The sequence below is a fragment of the Uranotaenia lowii genome, chromosome 3, assembly GCF_029784155.1.
Source record: "Uranotaenia lowii strain MFRU-FL chromosome 3, ASM2978415v1, whole genome shotgun sequence".
Taxonomy (NCBI): Eukaryota; Metazoa; Arthropoda; class Insecta; order Diptera; family Culicidae; genus Uranotaenia; species Uranotaenia lowii.
In genome coordinates this window covers 142223300-142241571 of record NC_073693.1, presented here as the reverse complement: position 1 = coordinate 142241571, position 18272 = coordinate 142223300, and the positions used below count along the sequence as shown (strand labels likewise).

At 38.8% G+C, this 18272-nt stretch overlaps 1 protein-coding gene across 4 annotated transcripts in view; it reads right to left on the bottom strand.

Moving 5' to 3' along the window:
* Nucleotides 1-18272, bottom strand: part of LOC129750747 (protein phtf) — a 39745-nt gene that overhangs the window by 15199 nt on the left and 6274 nt on the right. For 2 of the 4 annotated variants that reach the window (XM_055745769.1, XM_055745771.1), the window contains exons 2-4: nucleotides 5841-6787; nucleotides 5027-5784; nucleotides 49-177 (exon numbers count right to left, since the gene is read on the bottom strand). In XM_055745769.1, the coding sequence (XP_055601744.1) occupies nucleotides 49-177; nucleotides 5027-5784; nucleotides 5841-6754 (1801 nt within the window). In that variant the 5' untranslated portion in view covers nucleotides 6755-6787. The remainder of the gene's footprint in view (nucleotides 1-48; nucleotides 178-5026; nucleotides 5785-5840; nucleotides 6788-18272) is intronic. The other 2 variants (XM_055745770.1, XM_055745772.1) reach the window with 2 other exon arrangements.

The following is an 18272-nucleotide window of genomic DNA, read 5'->3' as shown; positions in this document are numbered from 1 at the left end:
AAAGTTAATCAGTGATCAACGAACGAAATTACCATAGCAATCAGGTACCTCTGTCCGAAGCTCCACATGGCGGGTTAAGTATAATCGTCGGTGCATCCTCCAAATCGTAGTCGTCATCCGAGTGCTCGTTTTGTCCATCCGAGTGATTGAGATCTGAGCTGTAAGTACATTCTTCACCTGTTGGTGGTTGTGGAAAACGAAAAATAGTTAGATTGATCTTTTTTTTTTTTTTTTAAATCGATGGTACAAATGAGTAGGTACAAAATTCCCACCGGACACCGACAAGAGTAACATTTGAATAGTAATTTTGAAACATGATCACGAAGCAGCAATTGGTTGGAGCGAATGGTGAGAGTATTAAGTAAGCATGTTGGCGACGAGACTTCGAAATTGTGTTAGAATATTGGCTGAAGTGTGCTACAATCAAAAATGGGTCTACCCTGCAATGGGTCTAGTGTGCTAGTTTTCGTCGCAATCCGGTGTATTATAACGTCAATATAGCAAAAACAAAGATCAATTAATATGGACGCCCCCTTTTGCCATCCTCTGACTCATGATTGGATAGCTGAAATCAATTGTTCATCCTTGAAAATTTCTTTGTGCGAATTTTCTACCCAATCGTGTGTACAATGACGTTAATATTGCAAAAATAGTGAAACAATCATATGAACGCCCGCTTTTGCCGACCCCTGATGCAAAATTTACTCCTGCTTGTCCACTTTGTGAATATTTTTATCTCAATACAATGTAGAATGACATCAATATAGTAAAAACAGTGAACAGATTATCTGGACGAACCTTTTCGCCGGCCCCTTACAAAAAAAAAAAAAAAAAATGAAACCTGAAATAAATTGGACGAGGTCTTGAGTCGTTAAGACCTTCAAGAGTCTTCTAACGGGTTCAAGGTCTGAAACTTAGCTGAACTAAAGGAACTCAATGAGGATCTGTAGGTTTACCGTGAGTTGATCCGTTGATTTTTTTTATTAGTTGATAAGCCCTGTGGTAGGTAAATCCAATTTCAAGGTACAGCGCGGAACCTCGTCTCCCCAGTTTGCTAGTCTAGGTCCATAGGGGCAAATGAGCGACTCATGATACTATGTATCTGTACGTAATAAAATCAACCTGGGGTCTTTGACCTTAATTTCCATCCGGACCTGCAACCACACTATTTCGCCTCTACTGTTATGAAACGCAACTAGACTCTAATTACGCCGCTATTCGTGGCTCGTGGCCCCATTGTTCTACTACTTCTCCACCTCTTGACCTGATTCGAGACGAGAATTTACATCGCCTACCCTCATGACTTGAGGCCCCCATTTCCTCCAACTCAATGTGTTCTTCGTCTTAATTCGAGACCGACGTAAGACTTGAGGTCTAGGTTCAACATGTTTTTTGGCACAAGGCCCTCTTCTCTGCCCCTCGTGTGTCGACTATTCCGGCGAATCGAGGTTCGGAACACCCGAAGCGCGAATTTGATCGTCACCAGCGAACTCTTTGGTCTTCAACGCATATCGGGTTTGCGACTCCCCGGTACACGTGACGACCCCTCTTCTCTCTTACAACTGAGCATTGGTACCAAGATAACCAGTACCACACCCGGTACGTAGCTCACCGCATTCTGACTGCACCAAGTGTGACGTGTAGTGACCAAGGAAGCAAATCGAGCAGATCTGATAATGATAACTTATTTTATTTATCACTTGTGTAATACTTAACGATAATATGAGAACGCGATGACTTTTCATCCCATTCCAATGCCGATCAAGCTAACTCGTCCGAAATTATTTTCTCTCGGTCAGTTCTAGTTCTGAGAATATTCCCCGACAAAACTGGAAGCGATCGAAAGAACAAACGCACAGAGAGTGCATTTTCTAGCTATTTACGTTCATTCTGACTCTCCGCGCTCTTAACTCCATGCAAAATAGTGAGAAATTGTCTCTCGTCCGGGAGCGAGAACTTATTTTTAACTGCCAAGTGTTTTTCGAAAAAGTCTGGAAGATTATGAAAAATGTCTGGCTGGAAATGTCTGAAAAAGTCGGGATAGCTTGCTTTTGGGAAGATGATGACCACTGCATTCATAAATTCTAATCATTTTATGCCATTTTGAATTTTCATAGTTTCTTAGAACAATTTAAATCCTAAGCTAAAAGTCTGGAATTCTGTAATCCTGAAAAAATGTCTGGCAAAAGTTCGAAAAGTATGGAAGATCCAGAAAAAATCTGGAAGGTTGACATCATTGTCCTTAACGTTACAAGAGACGATAAATTTGAATCGGGAATCGAAATCCACAACTTATCGAGAGCAAAATTGAAATTGATAAGCGCTAGTATAATGTTCTTGCGGATGAAAATCTCTCTCACGGGTGGCAAATTCACGGCAAATTCTATCGGAGGATAATCCCTGGTGGTGACCCGTTGAACTTTTTTACTTAGAATAGCACACAGGTTTCTCTTCTTGTTTTGTGATTGAATTCGTTTAAAGAATTAAATAAAAAGTTGGAGACCATACTAAGTCCAATGAATCCAATCACTCGGAATTTCAAAAAAAATAAAATGACAGACACTTAGGAGCTGTCCATTAATGATGTCACGCAAAATTTGGAAAAAATTTACCCCCCCCCCCTCTCCCCTCCGTCACATACTGTCACAAACTCCGTAACCCCCTTTTGTATTACGTCACGTTTTCCTAACCCCCCCTCCCTGTAGTAAAATTTTCAACTCTTAGAAATTTGATTAAAAATGTTGCTTTTTTTTAATTCATCAGTTTTATTCAAAGAATTGAAAAAAAGGTTTAACAAGCCAACTTTTAACAAGCCTTCAATCATTGCTCAAAACACATTTCAATCATGAGTCCAAGGATTATGTTGATGACTTTCCATATCAACGACCAAATCTAGTCTATCCAACCATCCAAATCTAGTTCCTCTTCTTCAATTCATTCGCAATCCAAATCTTCTCCACAGGTAAGAATAGCCAAGCAATCCTGTTCATATTTTGCCACAATTTAAGTGGGAAGGACTTTCCTGAGTGTTGCAGTGAAAGTGTTTTTGTGTACTTTCTTATGCTAATAAAATTTACCAAAAGTGATTACGTGAGTATTATTATTCATTAAATGAATGGTGCAAGTATAGTTTTATTGAATTTAGGATAAAATTATTTCTTATTGTTTTGCTGTGTTTTTTTTTTTGTAATGATAAGTGATGTCACGCTCAAGCTGAGCCCCCCTCCCCCCCATGTCACGAATTGTCACAAAAATTGAAACCCCCTCTCCTCCCCTAACGCGTGACATCATTTATGGACGGCCCCATTAGACAAGTTTTCGATCGTAGCGCCTTTTGTATTTTTAATTGTTGACAATGATTGTGTGGCAAGATGGATTGGCTTTCAATATAGTTTTTAAAGGGTGATGCGATCAAAATTTGGTCAATATCAACAAAACCTGAACACCCCTCATTTGGAAGTTGTGTGTGTAGAATGTTGCTGCTATTTTGATTTTGGAATTCACTCTTCAGTTGTCAAAATGCCGTCCAAGGAAGAAGAGCAGCGTATCAAAAATTTTTTTCGTGCATCACGAAAATCCGAACTACTAGCACGCAAAGCTGGCAAAATCACTAAAAGTTGCCAAATCAACCGTTACAAATGTAATTAAAGTGTTTGGGGAAAGTTTGTCGACAGCCAGAAAGTCTGGATCGGGGGGAAATCGAAAACCGGGAGCCGCTGAGACGACAAAGAGAGTTGCCGGTAGTTTCAAGCTAAACCCTAACCTCTCTCTCCGAGATGCCGCAAATAAGCTGGGTGTATCGTCTACAACCATGCATCGAGCCAAAAAACGAGCCGGACTATCGATTTACAAGAAGCCAAATCGCGATGATAAACAAAATACGACGGCCAAAGCGCGATCCCGGAGGCTATGCACGACGATGCATACGAAGTTTGACTGCGTGGTAATGGACGACGAAACCTACGTCAATGCCGACTACAAGCAGCTTCCGAGCCAAAAAACGAGCCGGACTATCGGTTTACAAGAAGCCAAATCGCGATGATAAACAAAATACGGCGGCCAAAGCGCGATCCCGGAGGCTGTGCACGACGATGCTGACGAAGTTTGACTGCGTGGTAATGGACGACGAAACCTACGTCAATGCCGACTACAAGCAGCTTCCGGGACAGGAGTTTTATACGGCAAAAGGAAGGGGAAAGGTAGCAGATATTTTCAAGCACATGAAACTGTCAAAGTTCGCGAAGAAATATCTGGTTTGGCAAGCCATCTGTACCTGTGGCTTGAAAAGCAGCATTTTCATAGCTTCCGGGACTGTCAACCAAGAAATTTACGTGAAAAAGTGTTTGAATAAACGTCTGCTGGCTATCTTGAAGAAACACGGTTGTTCCGTACTGTTTTGGCCGGATTTGGCATCTTGCCATTACAGTAAAAAGGCCATGGAGTGGTACGCCGCCAAGAGCTCCGCCCAATTGAGAAATACTGGGCTATTGTCAAGCAGAACCTAAAAAGAACAAAAAAAAAAACTGCTAAGGACGAGCAGCAGTTCAAGGCAAACTGGCTTTCTGCGGCTGTACAAAATCTGATGGCAGGGGTTAAGCGTAAGACCCGGCAATTCGGATTTGGAAAAGTGGAAGCCTAACTGAATTTCTTTTCCTGAATTTTATACATATTAAACTTGAAACAGAAATTTAATTTGATTTTTTAACTAAACGATTTCACCGATTTACACGCGTTTTCCCTTGACCAAATTTTGACCGTATCACCCTTTAGATTGATCTACAATAGGTATATCAGCACTTACTGATGGAAGTTTCGCTTATTTTAGAATTGAGGTTTCAATTTTTTCATCGATTACGTATAACCTAGACATACAGTTTGATCAATGGAAAAGGTGTATTCATGTTGATTAAAAGCCCTTCACCAGCAACACTGTTACGAACATTGATTTCAACAAATGCCGTGTTGTGCGAATGAACCCTCAACCCGGACGACGGGTGTTAAAACTCAAAATAAGTACTGTACTCACTATTGGTGTTGGCTAAATCCCTACCACAGTTCAAGTCCATACCTTCTGACTGGTGATGGTGAAGATGATGATGATGGTGGAAGTGATGATGACTGTGATGGTTATGGTCATGGTGGTCGGGGTGCAGATGCAGGTCGAAATCGTTCTCTTCATCCGTGTCGCCACTGGATTCGAGCTTTTCGTCGAATCCACTGCCGGTGGACCTCGTTGGACCGCCGGTGACGTCGATGGGATCTAGTACGCTGCTGTGATGCGTACGATCACTGTCCAGGGTGGCTTTGTTGGCGCTGTCATTACGATGTTGTAGCTCGATGCCAGATTCTGACGACAGGTGTTTCCTGGGTTTGGTTGATTGTTGAGTTGACGTTAGCAGGGGTTGACTGTTGAGCTGTTCTTGAAGCGTTGGAGTCTGTCTGAGCGTATCAGTATCGCTGTCGGATCGATTCCAGACATTAGAGTATGGCACCTTCCGATAGAACGCCTCAGCTGGTATGCCTGCATTGGAGCTATCTTCGCCTCCGGAACTTTTGCCGTTCAGGCTTTCGAAGCCATCGTCATCGATTGGAGCGTCCGGTGCGATGGGCGCTTCTTCAACTTGTCTATCATTACTGTTCCTATTAGCCATTCGAGGATCCCAATTTACGTTTCTTCTTCTTAAAGAACAACCAGGTTCGTTCGGAAAAGGAATTTCATCGGGAGTGTCATTGACCAAGAATGGTACGGTAGCTGCTAGTGTCTTCATTTCAATTATCCTATTGCTGCAAGAAAAACTTTTAAAAAACCTCGGTAATTCAACAATCATATAATTCCCTACCTTGATACTGTTAAGTTAGCGCTGTTCTTAGAATAGTTTGTACCGTCGGCAGAAAGGATCTGCTCTTTGTTCGGATGCTCTGTAATCTCTTTGTGTAACGTTGTTCTCGCTTCTTGATTCAAACTCGCTTTGACAGCCTGGTTGTTCAAGGCGTCGCTACTGGTGCTGCTGCTAGTACTGCATGCTCCTTGCTTTCGAGCAGTTCTAGCTGGGGATCCCGATGGCGATTTGCTCGCAACATTGTACAGGTTGTTTTTGGCCTTCGTTTTGCCAGGCTGAGGCGTCTCTGGTTTAGCTTCGTCGTCTTGGCTGTTGTCGCCACAGTCTTGCGAAGTCGTTGTCGTTGTTCTTGTTCTACGTTTGCGGCGTATGCGTTCACGTTTCTTCAAATTAGAGTAGGATTGACACTTTTTCAATTTTCGGCACATAATATTATTGTTTGAAGCTGTTGCCACGATCTGCGAATGAATAACGCTTAGCAGCAAACTCAGCGCCATCGGGATGAGAAATTCGGAAACCGATACAATGTGTTCCTCTTCTTCGGCACCATTTTTGTTCACGTTGTAGCTGTAGATGCCTAGATTGATCATTTGTAGCAAGTACAGCGTTAGCAGTAGGACGAAGACTCTCGGCGAGGTTTGTTGAACCCACCATTTTGCGTAGATTGGCAGGAACAGGAGTCTGAGGGCGGCAAGGTAGATCACAGTTAGGATGGATAGTTTGGATTTGGCCTTGGGAAAGGTTGAACCCCTCACGAGATCCACATCGATCAGTTCGGTCTTAAGCTTGGTGTTTTTGAGCTGCAGGTGAGTTATTCCAGCCAGTATTTTTTGTTCGATAGTTTTCTCCCATTGCTGCTTGTCGTAGGTGCCGATCTTTTTTTGATACCAAGCTACCAGTTCATCTAGGCGCATGTTTAATTACAGTTGATTGACCCAGGTAGCTGTCTGTGAATTGAAAATACATACATTCAGTTATGCTACAAGCTCAAACTCTTTCAAATTATGTATAATACAGTCTGGAATTTCTATCACAAATTAAATATGTTTAGTCACGATCAACGAGCAACAAAATTCCTCTAAAGACACACGATTACATTTCTATGACGTAGTAACTTGGACCCATAGACTTTCTTAGTTTTCTTCAACTATCTTTTACTATTGAAACTGCTAGAAAAAGCTATGGCAATATTTTAGTTTCAGCAGTTCTTGAGATCCGTGCTCCAGATTTTTAAAGGGTCAGAACACCAGGTTCACGAGTTAAAAAATCTAGAAGCGTTTTTGAATAAAACTTGCACTCTGTAAAAGGACATAAGTTCTTAAGTGAGGGTAAAAGTTGAAGCACTGTTGAAGGCTAAAACCCTCTTTAAATAAAAATACTTCTACAACAACTTGCACTCTGGACTTGAATGAAAACCTTCACAGGGAGATCTTGTAGCATTTTATCAAAAATTGTTAAAATAACATAAATGCTTTCTACTTTTTAAAGTGAAAGTGAAGGCAAATAGCTGATTCTTCGACAATGATTGATTTTACAATATGTATGGGCCCGGCTACTTAAAATTCTAACTGTCGCACAGAAAGTCGCGATGTTCTGTAAAAAATAAAAACCGATCAGATGTCGAATGCTCCAGCTAAAAACCATAAACCCTACTCAGCAGACAAGGAAGCCGGGGTAAATTAACACATTCGTTTCGATTTAATGTTATGTAAAATGGCTTAAAACCCGGAGCGAGCGTGCCGTGGAACAGGTTTTGTTTTCGCAAGATAAAATAAAACGTTTGCTCTGCTAGAATGCATGCATATCGAATGGTTCGTTTTATGACGTCTTTGTGTTCCCGATGATTAGCTAGTTATTGGGAGAGAATCGGTTTCCCTATCAACTGTAACGCAATTGTTCGAGTTGGTACGTCAAGTCCGGGAATACCTACACGTTTTGTTTCTGGTTTGAACAATACTGAAAGTAAAAGATGTTATGAGTTACTTTTCCTTCTGGAGGACAGCCTTCTAGAAACTATATGTTGTTTGTGCTTTGTGTTAGGAAAAATATCAGCAGGATAAAGTCAAAGGACAATTGTTTCCTATGTTTTTTTTTTACATTTTAAGTGATTTTGTTCTCATGTTAGTATGTCAATCAGCTTAAATTTATTGGTGAAGTCCATGTAGCGTATTCTTACACGACACACATTATAGGCCAGGTCAATTTCGAAATGTTTCATATATATTGCACTGCAAGTTCACGCTTGTGGGGCGAACCACGCATGGCCCACTAATGTGTGGTAGTAGATGCAGCTCTTTTTGTATCTACCACTTCATAGTAGTTGGCCCGTGCCGTACAAAAATTTGGTATGTGATGATAATGCTTCAAATAAATTCTAACCGCTCATTTTCACCATCTTTCAATTCTTCTAACTTTCTATCCGTCTTTAAGATTTCATGAAAAGCCACGCCACGTGGAACATCATGCAGGATAGACCATCACCTTGTTGAAGCCCCCTGCGCGATTCGAATGAACTCGAAAATTCACCCGAAATCCGCACACAGCACTGCGTTCCATCCATCCTCGCCTTGATCAGTCTGCTCAGCTTCCCGGAAAAGCCGTTCTCGTCCATGATTTCCATAGCTCGTTACGGTCGATTCGTATGCAGCTTTGAAGTCGATGAATAGATGGTGCGTAGGGACTTGATGTTCCCGGCATTTTTGGAGGATTTGCCGTAATGTGAATATCTGGTCCGTCGTAGACCGTCCCTCCATGAAGCCGGCCTGATGACTTCCCACGAATCTGTTTGCTTGTGGCGTTAGGCGGCGGAGTAGGATTCGGGACAACACTTTGTAAGCGGCATTGAGGACAGTGATCGCTCGGTAGTTCTCACAGTCCAATTTGTCGCCCTTCTTGTATATGGGGCATATTACCCCCTCCTCCACTCCTTCGGTAGTTGTTCTATGTCCCAGATCCGGACAATCAACCGGTGTAGGCAATCGGCCAACTTGTCTGGGCCCTTTTTGATGAGCTCAGCTGCGATGCCATCCTTCCCAGCCAACTTGTTTCTATCCAGCTGGCGAATGGCTTCCTTAACTTGACTCATCGTTGGGAGTGGCTCCTCTACGTCATTGGCTACGCCGGCGATGTACCTCCCCCCACCGTCTTGATCTCCTGCATGTGCGCCGTTCAGGTGTTCATCGAAGTGCTGCTTCCACCTTTTGATCACCTCACGATTGTCCGTCAGGATGCCCCCGTCCTTATCCCGGCACATTTCGGCTTGCGGCACGAAGCCTTTGCGGGATGCGTTGATTTACTGATAGAACTTTCGTGTTTCTCGGGAACGATGCAGCTGCTCCAGCTCCTCGAGCACCTCCTCCTCCAGGCGGCGCTTTTTCTCCTGGAAAATTCGGACTCGCTGCCTCTTCCGCTGTTGGTGATTTTCCACATTTCGACGGGTGCCTCTTTGCACTACTGCCGCCCGCGCGGCATTCTCTTCGTACATTTCCCTAACATGTACGTTATCGCTTTCTTTTTGACCTGGTATTGCACTGCCATCGGGCAGTAGTATGTATGTATGTATGTATGTATGTATGTATGTATGTATGTATGCATGTATGTATGTATGTCTACCACCCAGGTAGCAAGGCACAGCCAGTAGCAGCGAGCAATTTTTACTTTGCAACTTGTACAAGACTCATCAACTGGATATGTTCAAAATGTCTTTGAATGGAATGTTACAAGGGATAAGAAACATAAGCAGAGGCACTTACATTTCTAAATAGGGATAGGATCGAATGGTCTCCATCGAAAGTACAAATTAAACTTATCGAGCGTCTGGATCGAGCCATTGCAACGCAGAGCGCTCAGCTGGGTGAGGAGACGGACCCTTCCTCAATTCACGATCCCTTCTGGTGAGGTAGCCCAATGCTCTTCACAAGAATCGCTTCAATCGGATCACTGCCATCGGGCGGTAGTGCCCCGAAAATTTTGTCAGTGTTGCGAGAGAGCGTGTGAGTGAGTGAGGTAGCAATACACTGGCGACGATTTGTGTTTGTTTTTATCGGGTACGGTGGAACACTGAACGAGGGGAGAAAATAAATACGGTATAAGGAACCCGTGGTCATCTGAAACGGCCTCAGAGTCGGTGATAGGTTTGTGGGCACAAGAAGGGTAAATCGGTTAAAACTGAGCTCCATACCAAGAAAAAGCCAGCAGTCGTTATTCAGCAGAGGAAACCGTTCCGCAGGCGAGATGGGGCTTTCCTCTACTTCGAGTAAAATACGAGGTGATAGTGAACAAGAAAGGTGGACGAAAAGATCTGCTATTTCCCGCCCTGCCCCAAAGGAATGTGCGGATTGATAGCGTGAGGACGGGACTGACTTGGCAGTTGTATGAATGTTACTCGAGATATAATAATTAGGCACTATCTCACCCCAAAGGAGAGAAAATTCAAAGGAAGCCTAAACTGTAGCGGAATGTCTTGTGAAATAATGGATTCTCCTTCGGAGCAGATTTGGATTTCGGAAGGAGGAAAAAAAAACAAGAACCGATACGCGTCAAGATTTGTTTTTTGGTAGTTTAATTTGTCAGTATTTAGTATATTCTTACGCTTTTGGATTTAGATTGGACATAGATGTTTCCGGCAGAAACCCATAATTTTTTGTAGCGATATTGTCTCAGTAATTGGTTTGCATCTAGTCGAGTTTCGGAAGGGATTTAGAAAGTCTGAGTAAAATTTCTAGTTCTTGTGGAGTAATATAAATTCAATCAATGAAGAGTATATTGTCATACAAAAATACAACTTGTAAAGGAATTTGAAAGAAAGAATATATATACAAAACTATATTTACAGAATATGTCAACCAAACTATTTAAATCTCACTTTACATCTGTAATTAACTTCACAGTTTAAACTAGCCTAATATATGCATATATACAAAAAAAACTTACATTTAATGCTAATCTATCTATATATATAAAAATGAATTTCTGTCTGTCTGTCTGTCTGTCTGTCTTTCTGTCTGTTCCCTATAGACTCAAAAACTACTGAACCGATTTACGAGAAACTTGGCAGGTGGGAGTATTGGAGGCCGGGGAAGGTTCCTATATTGGTTTGAGTACCCTCCCTCTAACAGGAAGGGGAGGAGGGGCCTCCCAAACAAAAGACAATTTTTTGCATAACTCGAGAACCAAGCAAGCAAATTTGGCATTGGGAGGTATTTGGGAACGGGGAATATTTCAATGAATATTAAGTACCTCTCCCTCCTCTCGGTGGGGTAAAAGAAAGGGGGGAGGGGGACTACCTTGCAATTTTTCATATAACTCGAAAACTAATCAAGATATTGGAACCAAATTTGGGATGGGAAGGAATTTTGATACAAAAAATATTTCAATGATTATTTGAGACCCCTCCCTCTTTGCAGTTGAAAGGGGGAGGGGCCTCTTTCATATTTTTTTATACAACTCAAAAACTAATAAAGCAAATGGAACCAAATTTGGCATGGGAAGATATTTGGATACGAAAAACATTTCTACGATTATTTGAGACCCCTCCCTCTTTCCACTAGGGAGATATAAAAGGGGGAGGGGCCCTCTTTTTAATTTTTTACATAACTTAAAAACTAATCAAGCAAATGGAACCAAATTTAGCATGGACGGATATTTGGGAACGTGACATGTTCTAATGATTGTTTGAGACCCCTTTCTTCTTCCAGCGGGTAGAAATGAAAGGGGAAGGGAAGTTTCATATTATTTTTATTGCATAACTCAAGAACTACAACAGCAAATGGAACCAAATTTGGCATGGAACGATATTTGGGTACGAGAAATACTTCTATGAATATTTGTTTTCCCTTACACCTTCAAAGAGGTGGATGAAAAGGGGGAGACCCCTCCCATTACAATTTTCAGTATAACTAGAGAGTTGATCGAGCAAATTAAACCATATCTACCATATCATGTGAGGGAATTTAGATACGAGAGATAACCCACCTTTTTTCAGCGGTAAGATATAAAGCGGAAATGAGGGGTTTCCACACAATTTTTTGCATAACTCAAGAATTAATCGAGCAAATGAAATCATATTTGGCATCAAAAAGTATATGAGTACCCTTTCTTGCAGTAGGATGATAGAATTGGGAATATAGGATATAGTTGGGAATATAGGAACCTACAGACAGATGAAAATTATCAGATCTTTAACACAAATTTGAAGAGTATGATTCAGAATATTTGTTTAAATTATCTTTGTGTTGCAACTCTGCAGCTGCAGCTCTCATTTTGTAGTGGTTGCTTATGAAATATGTTATAATTTGAGTTAAAATAATGCCAACAAAACAATAAATATGAATAGTTTTCGAAAATATCATTTGATCATGAAAGGTGTAGCAAAGCACACCGGGTCAGCTAGTTTCATATATAGATAAGGCTATTCTAATTCAATGTCAGGATCTAAATCAGCTTCGAAATGATCTGGTGTACATCTTTTCGACTTTCAACCTCGTTTTTTCGGTACTATCGGCCGTAGCATTCAAATCTTTCAATTTTTCGGGTGCTAGACTGAGTGGCTCAGTAGTGATAGATGCTAATGTTAAAAATTTAAAGTAAGAGTCAACAACCGAAATGGATTGGAATTCATCATCGAAATTGTATTTGAAAAGAACGATTCCTGGAACTGATGTAGAATATTGGAAGTGGCAAATATCGCTTAATCGAACTGGATTTCCTTTATAATAAGTTTTAGGTCAAGAAAACGTGGTTAAATGTTGTTTAAAGTTCAGAAATTCTGCCTTACTCATTTCGTGAACATTAAATGGAACTTTTTTATGAATGGCTACTATAAATACAGCCCACCCAGCCTTGTGGCGTTCCTATAGAGCCCTTGTGGTTTTTTTCGCCTTCTCTATGGCTGCATGGGCGCTGTACACTTCCATGTGGCTATGTCCTGATGTCATTAATTTATGACTTATGTCTAGATTTCTTCGTTCAGAACAACATTTGAAAATAAAATTGAAAAAACATACAGCAAATAATAAAATTTAAATTTTGGCCGGAACATCTATCGGAGTAGGGTAAGTGAGCCCTATTTTGGCATGGTCCTTTTCTTGGCATGCCAACATGTCTTTTCATGTTTTTCAGGTCCAAATTGAGCTTAAAAAATTTTGAATATATTTTCTTTGCGAAGAGAATAATTTGTTTCAAATCTGTGCATATCGAATTTTTTCGATTGTTTGTACTTTAATAAAGAAGTAATTTTTTTTCGATCTGCATCCGAGGAAATTATGTTGGAAATCACCGTATGAAAATCAGATGAACTCACCTTTCTAGTGCAACTGTTAAATTCACATGCGATTTCAAACGCGGACATTCATTTGAAAAATTTGCAATAAATACTCATGCTTACAGTTAAACTCGGCAAAAATTCAAAAAATACTAGGAAGACTAAAGAGTCAGTATTTATTTAGGTTTTGAATAAAAAATTAAAACTAATGTTGTTCCTTTTCTTGGCATGCAACTTCAATCGAAATACACCACCAGTGTTGGAAGCTGGAAAAAATACATGTTCTTTAAAGAGGTATTTTTGGGCTGATGTTTTCCCTAAAACTTCATTTAAAACTACGCACAAATGTTTTCATACTAATTGGGTTGTATGATAAGACCGTTGCTATCAACTTAAGCATAGAAATAAGTTGGAGAACATTAGTGATTCGACTAACTAAAAATCATATCCGAGCATTGAAAATGCAAAAATCGCTATTTGGGAACCATGAATCGAAGGTACATTGGTATGCGTGCGAACAGCATTTGCATTGCAGTCTGCCGAGCAAAAGCCACGTGGTCTCCTACAGAACACAGTGGTTCGAAATATTAAAAAGAACTAAATTAAATTGAGCATCTCACAAGACTTAAGATGTTTTTCTTATCTAAAAATTGTTAGATCGATGGCAATTTATGACTTTAGTTTATAAAAATACATAATTAATTGAGTTTTTTAATCGTTTTCTATTGCGTGGGAACCATATACCTACTCAGATTTGATTTTTTGGATTTTTGTTCTAATTTTTTTCATGGAAACAGAAGTTGGAAGTTCAGGAAAATTTCGTTTGCTTTCCAATTATTCCTTAAAATATTTGATGTGAGTCGAATTCAAAAAAATGTTTTGGCAAGGTTTACATTCTTACATCTATTTGGCGTATCAAACCACTGCGCAACGCCCCGGGCATTCGAGATGGCTCTTGCTAGAAGCTCATAATCTCAGCTAACAAATTCAAAAGGGCAAAATTTTAAAATACCATTCAAGGAATTTTTCAATTTCTTACTTTATGAAGCCAAACTCCACAATATGAAGACAGTTGTTTGGTAGTGAAAATAACCCTGTGTGTCGCAATTGCATTGCGGAATTTCTGGACTTCCGACTTTTTGAAATGAAAGCTTATTTTGTGCTTCCCTTTCAACCAAATTTCATCAATGTTTTCAAAAGCCTTTTTGTTGTATGAGTGAAGCCCGGTGTTCCATCGTCGCATAGAACTTTACGCTCAGCTGACGTCATTCTGTCAGTGGCCTTATATTCAGAATAGCCAACGATTCTGTTAACTGTCAATTGAGCATTGTTGGTAAAAATCTATTGCACTTTGCTGGTGGCCAAGAATCGGATCATAGAAACGGCAAACAATTGGTACGGCGGCCAAGTAATCGGAGCACCGCAGTGAGTACTTTGCATGCATTTTACTCACATTTATGAAAGTTCCATAGAGAAAACATATTTTTGTTGAACTTTAAGCAAGTCAGCAAGTAAATTCTTCAAAGGATGTTCTATGGTGTACTCAACAGGAAGGTAGGAATGTCGAAAAAAAGGGTAAACCATGCCTTAGGTTCCAAGGTCGGGTACATTTACCCTAATACACAGCTTTCTTAATATTAAAGTCAAGACTCAACAAAACCTTCCAAAGACAAGACCCTGTTTTTCGATAAGTATTGTGGTGCGTCGGATTGAAACCACCTGCAACGTACTTGTTTTTATACAGGCGAAACATTTTGGCAATATTATGATCACTGCTTATATATTTCCTTTGACTTTTCTCCCGGCAGTAATGCGACGAATATGCGGGGAATGAATTAATCTTCAGGTATGATAAGTCGTGAAGTATGTATATTCTTAAATCATCAAGTGCTTAACCGAGGCCAATTATCAACTTTGTGGAAATGGTCCACGTTTTTTTTTGTATGGGATGTCCAAAATTGATATGAACATTTCCTTGCATACTCTTACCCTTCCATCACGTCCGGATAAATAGTATGTTCTTGTAAAAGATCTTCGAAAGCTAAGCTCCTAAAATTATGTCAAAAATTTAAAATTATATAATCTAGTAAACATTTTTTTTTGAAGAGACCGTACCGTTGGTCTTTCTGTGGTTTTAACTGCAATGTGGTTGCTGATGAATTGATGTTGCTTTTAATTCCAAAAACGAATTGAGTAGTCGTTCGCGAATGTGCTCAGGATATTTTCAAATCTTTCAAACGGAAACAATCCCAAGGCTTTAACTATGCGTTCGAGTATATGTTTCTCCTCTTACTTTAGCCAGCTTCTTATCGTCCTTTATCTGTTTTTTAGTGTTTGTAGTGATGATCTCATCCGTGCTCAATTAATTAAATACTAAATCACCGGGAGCTTCACCTTCACTGCTACCTTCTGAAATAAAACATTGTGATATTTACCATTACACGCCATTCTTATTCGAAAATTATTTTCATTCAATCAGGTTCTCATCTTCATTATATTTATATTCATTATTTATGAAATCTTTATATTCAAATATCTCTTCAACTTACCATGTTCAACTAATACGTGTCCTTCGTTGTCGGTTATTGTTTGATTGATGTACTTCTCAAAGTACTCAGTCGATACAAAATCGTTCATTTCGAATGCATCCCCCATGACAACTTTCTCAGTTGCATCGTCCACATCATCCTGGTCATCATCCGACAAAATGACGCTATTTTAATTAGGAACTTCCGGAAGATTCGGAATATCCAATAGACTGAGTCGATTTGGGATCATTTTTGAATTTCTCAAACCCTGGGGTCTTAAAAGCTTCGTTTTGGTCCAAAACCCATCCATGGTTTTTTGCAGAATTTTTAAGTAACGTTTACATAAGTAAATTTGAATTTTTAGGTTTGTATGGGAAAATTGAATATTTTGTACTGAAAAATCAACATCATTTTTTTTTCTTCTGTGGAACCGAGCCTGCTAATGGTTTTTATGCCAATTTATAAATTCCTTCAAGGAAATTTTCCGCTGAACAACTTTGTCGAATATCATAACTTCGTATCTTTTAAGACAAAAAAGTTATTTGCTGTTTAACAAGTGTATGTCTTTTTGGATTGATAAACAATGAATTCAATCGACACATTCTTGGTTTTTGGAGTAGATGCCGAAATATCAGCGGAAGATATATCATGATTGGATATTTCGGAAGAACCGCATCCCATTGCTGAAACAGTTTCCACTTCTTCAAAACGCAATGGAACAGCAGATTCTGAGTCAGACAACACTAGTGCCGCTGCATCTAAAAAAAGAATAAAGATATAAAAAAAATTTATCTTATTTTGTTATAGGTTACTATATTTACACAGCAATAGTTATATTAGAAAAATTAGAAAATTCCATGATTTTTGAGGATTTTTATTTGTAAAAATGCTTTCAAATTCGTACGCTCTCAAAATTTGAACTAGTTTCGCCGTTTTTCAAAACACAAGAATAATTTCGCCCGGCGTAAATCGAAGATCTAAATTGAAAATAAAAAGGGTAGTTTCGCCCTTTTAACATTCAAATTTTATGAGAAAGTTTTTTCCAAAATTGTAGTGAAATTAATTTTTAGATTATTGATGATATAACAATAGATAACTCGATTTGTTTACATTTGGTAGGTTCGTCCTTTGGCAATGTTACGGTAGATTTCTGAAAATGCAAATCTTTTTTGTTTTCACTTTTATTCACATTTTATTCTTAAACATTTGTAGACCTTCTTGTTTGTATAAATTTCTATCTCTATTTGTATTCTATTTCTATAAATTTCTATCTAACACAACTCTTTCAAAGAAATGTTTATGTTGAATTTGGAAAAATGACCTCAATACAAAACGGAATAATTGATACTTCTGAATTTCATATAGATTTTATTAATCATTCACAAGAACATCGATGTATCTGGCAGCACTACACGTAGCAATAATTTTTTTTCCATACGTGAAGTAAAATAAATCTATTTTCACCTACATATACTTTCGAAGGCACTTAAATCAATCAAACAGGTCTAAAACGTTAACAGAGAAGAATCTAAGAAATTAAATTACTCTTCTCGTTGAAAATCGGGAGTTCTAACTTAATTTTAACTTTCAAATTTTAAATTAAACATCATTATTGGTATTAATATTATCTACGCTCGATTTAAGGTTTAAATTCTACATTTTTAAATTATCGATCAAACAAAAATTTGGATTCAATGCTCAACAGGTTTACTTATCTTTTTGTGCAGTTCTATTATGCATCGATTCCTCTGGTCCAAGAACCAAGGGAATTTGCTCAAACCCAATTTTACTGTATTTAGTATAATTGGAATGACACAGGGGGATTTTTTTTATTATCTGAAAATTTGCGCCGGGAGGTCTTTAGATCTTATCCGTTATTTTTTAACGGAAATTATAATATATCATAAATTATAAAATAGCACATCAAAACGCATTGAAATTTTATCAACTTTCCAGTCAAATATTAAAAAAACAGTAATGATCATCAATATGAAAAATTGTAAATAAGCTTTAAATTTTGTTTGAAAGTACCGTTTGCATCAACGAATATTCTGCCAAAAATACCATTGAGGTGATCACTTTGTCCGTCTGCCACGCAACAGCGAGAAAGGACAATATTTTTCAAGTTCGAACGCGAAGTGCGAGGAATCGGTTACTAAAATTATTTTTAAAAAAGGCACACTGATAAGTATAAAATCAATTTAAGTACCCTAACCTTAAACAAAGTACAATATTGGATCTTAAATAAATTTAGCTGGAAACTTTCAAATAAGTGTTTGATTTTGGGATGAATCATCCAATAGGATGAAAATCCCTGAAAAAGAGTGTTTAATTTAAAAAATAGTTTTGAAAAATGTATTTCCGAATAATAGAAAATTTGAAAAAATATGTTATGAGATCTCAAACTGCGAATTTAGAATCTCTTCCCAAAATTTGACGATTGAGAAATGGATCATAAAGTGTTTATAATCCCTTTCCATGGTAAGTTTGCTTTATGATTTTATACCTCTTTTTAAATACGCTGTTAGTTTTGTTAAACTTTTAAAAAAATTACAAATAAAACTTATAGCGGTAGGTAATGACACCTACCTTCCGTTGGGCGAATTAATTATTTTTCTAAGCCATACATTGTAAGCGGAATCA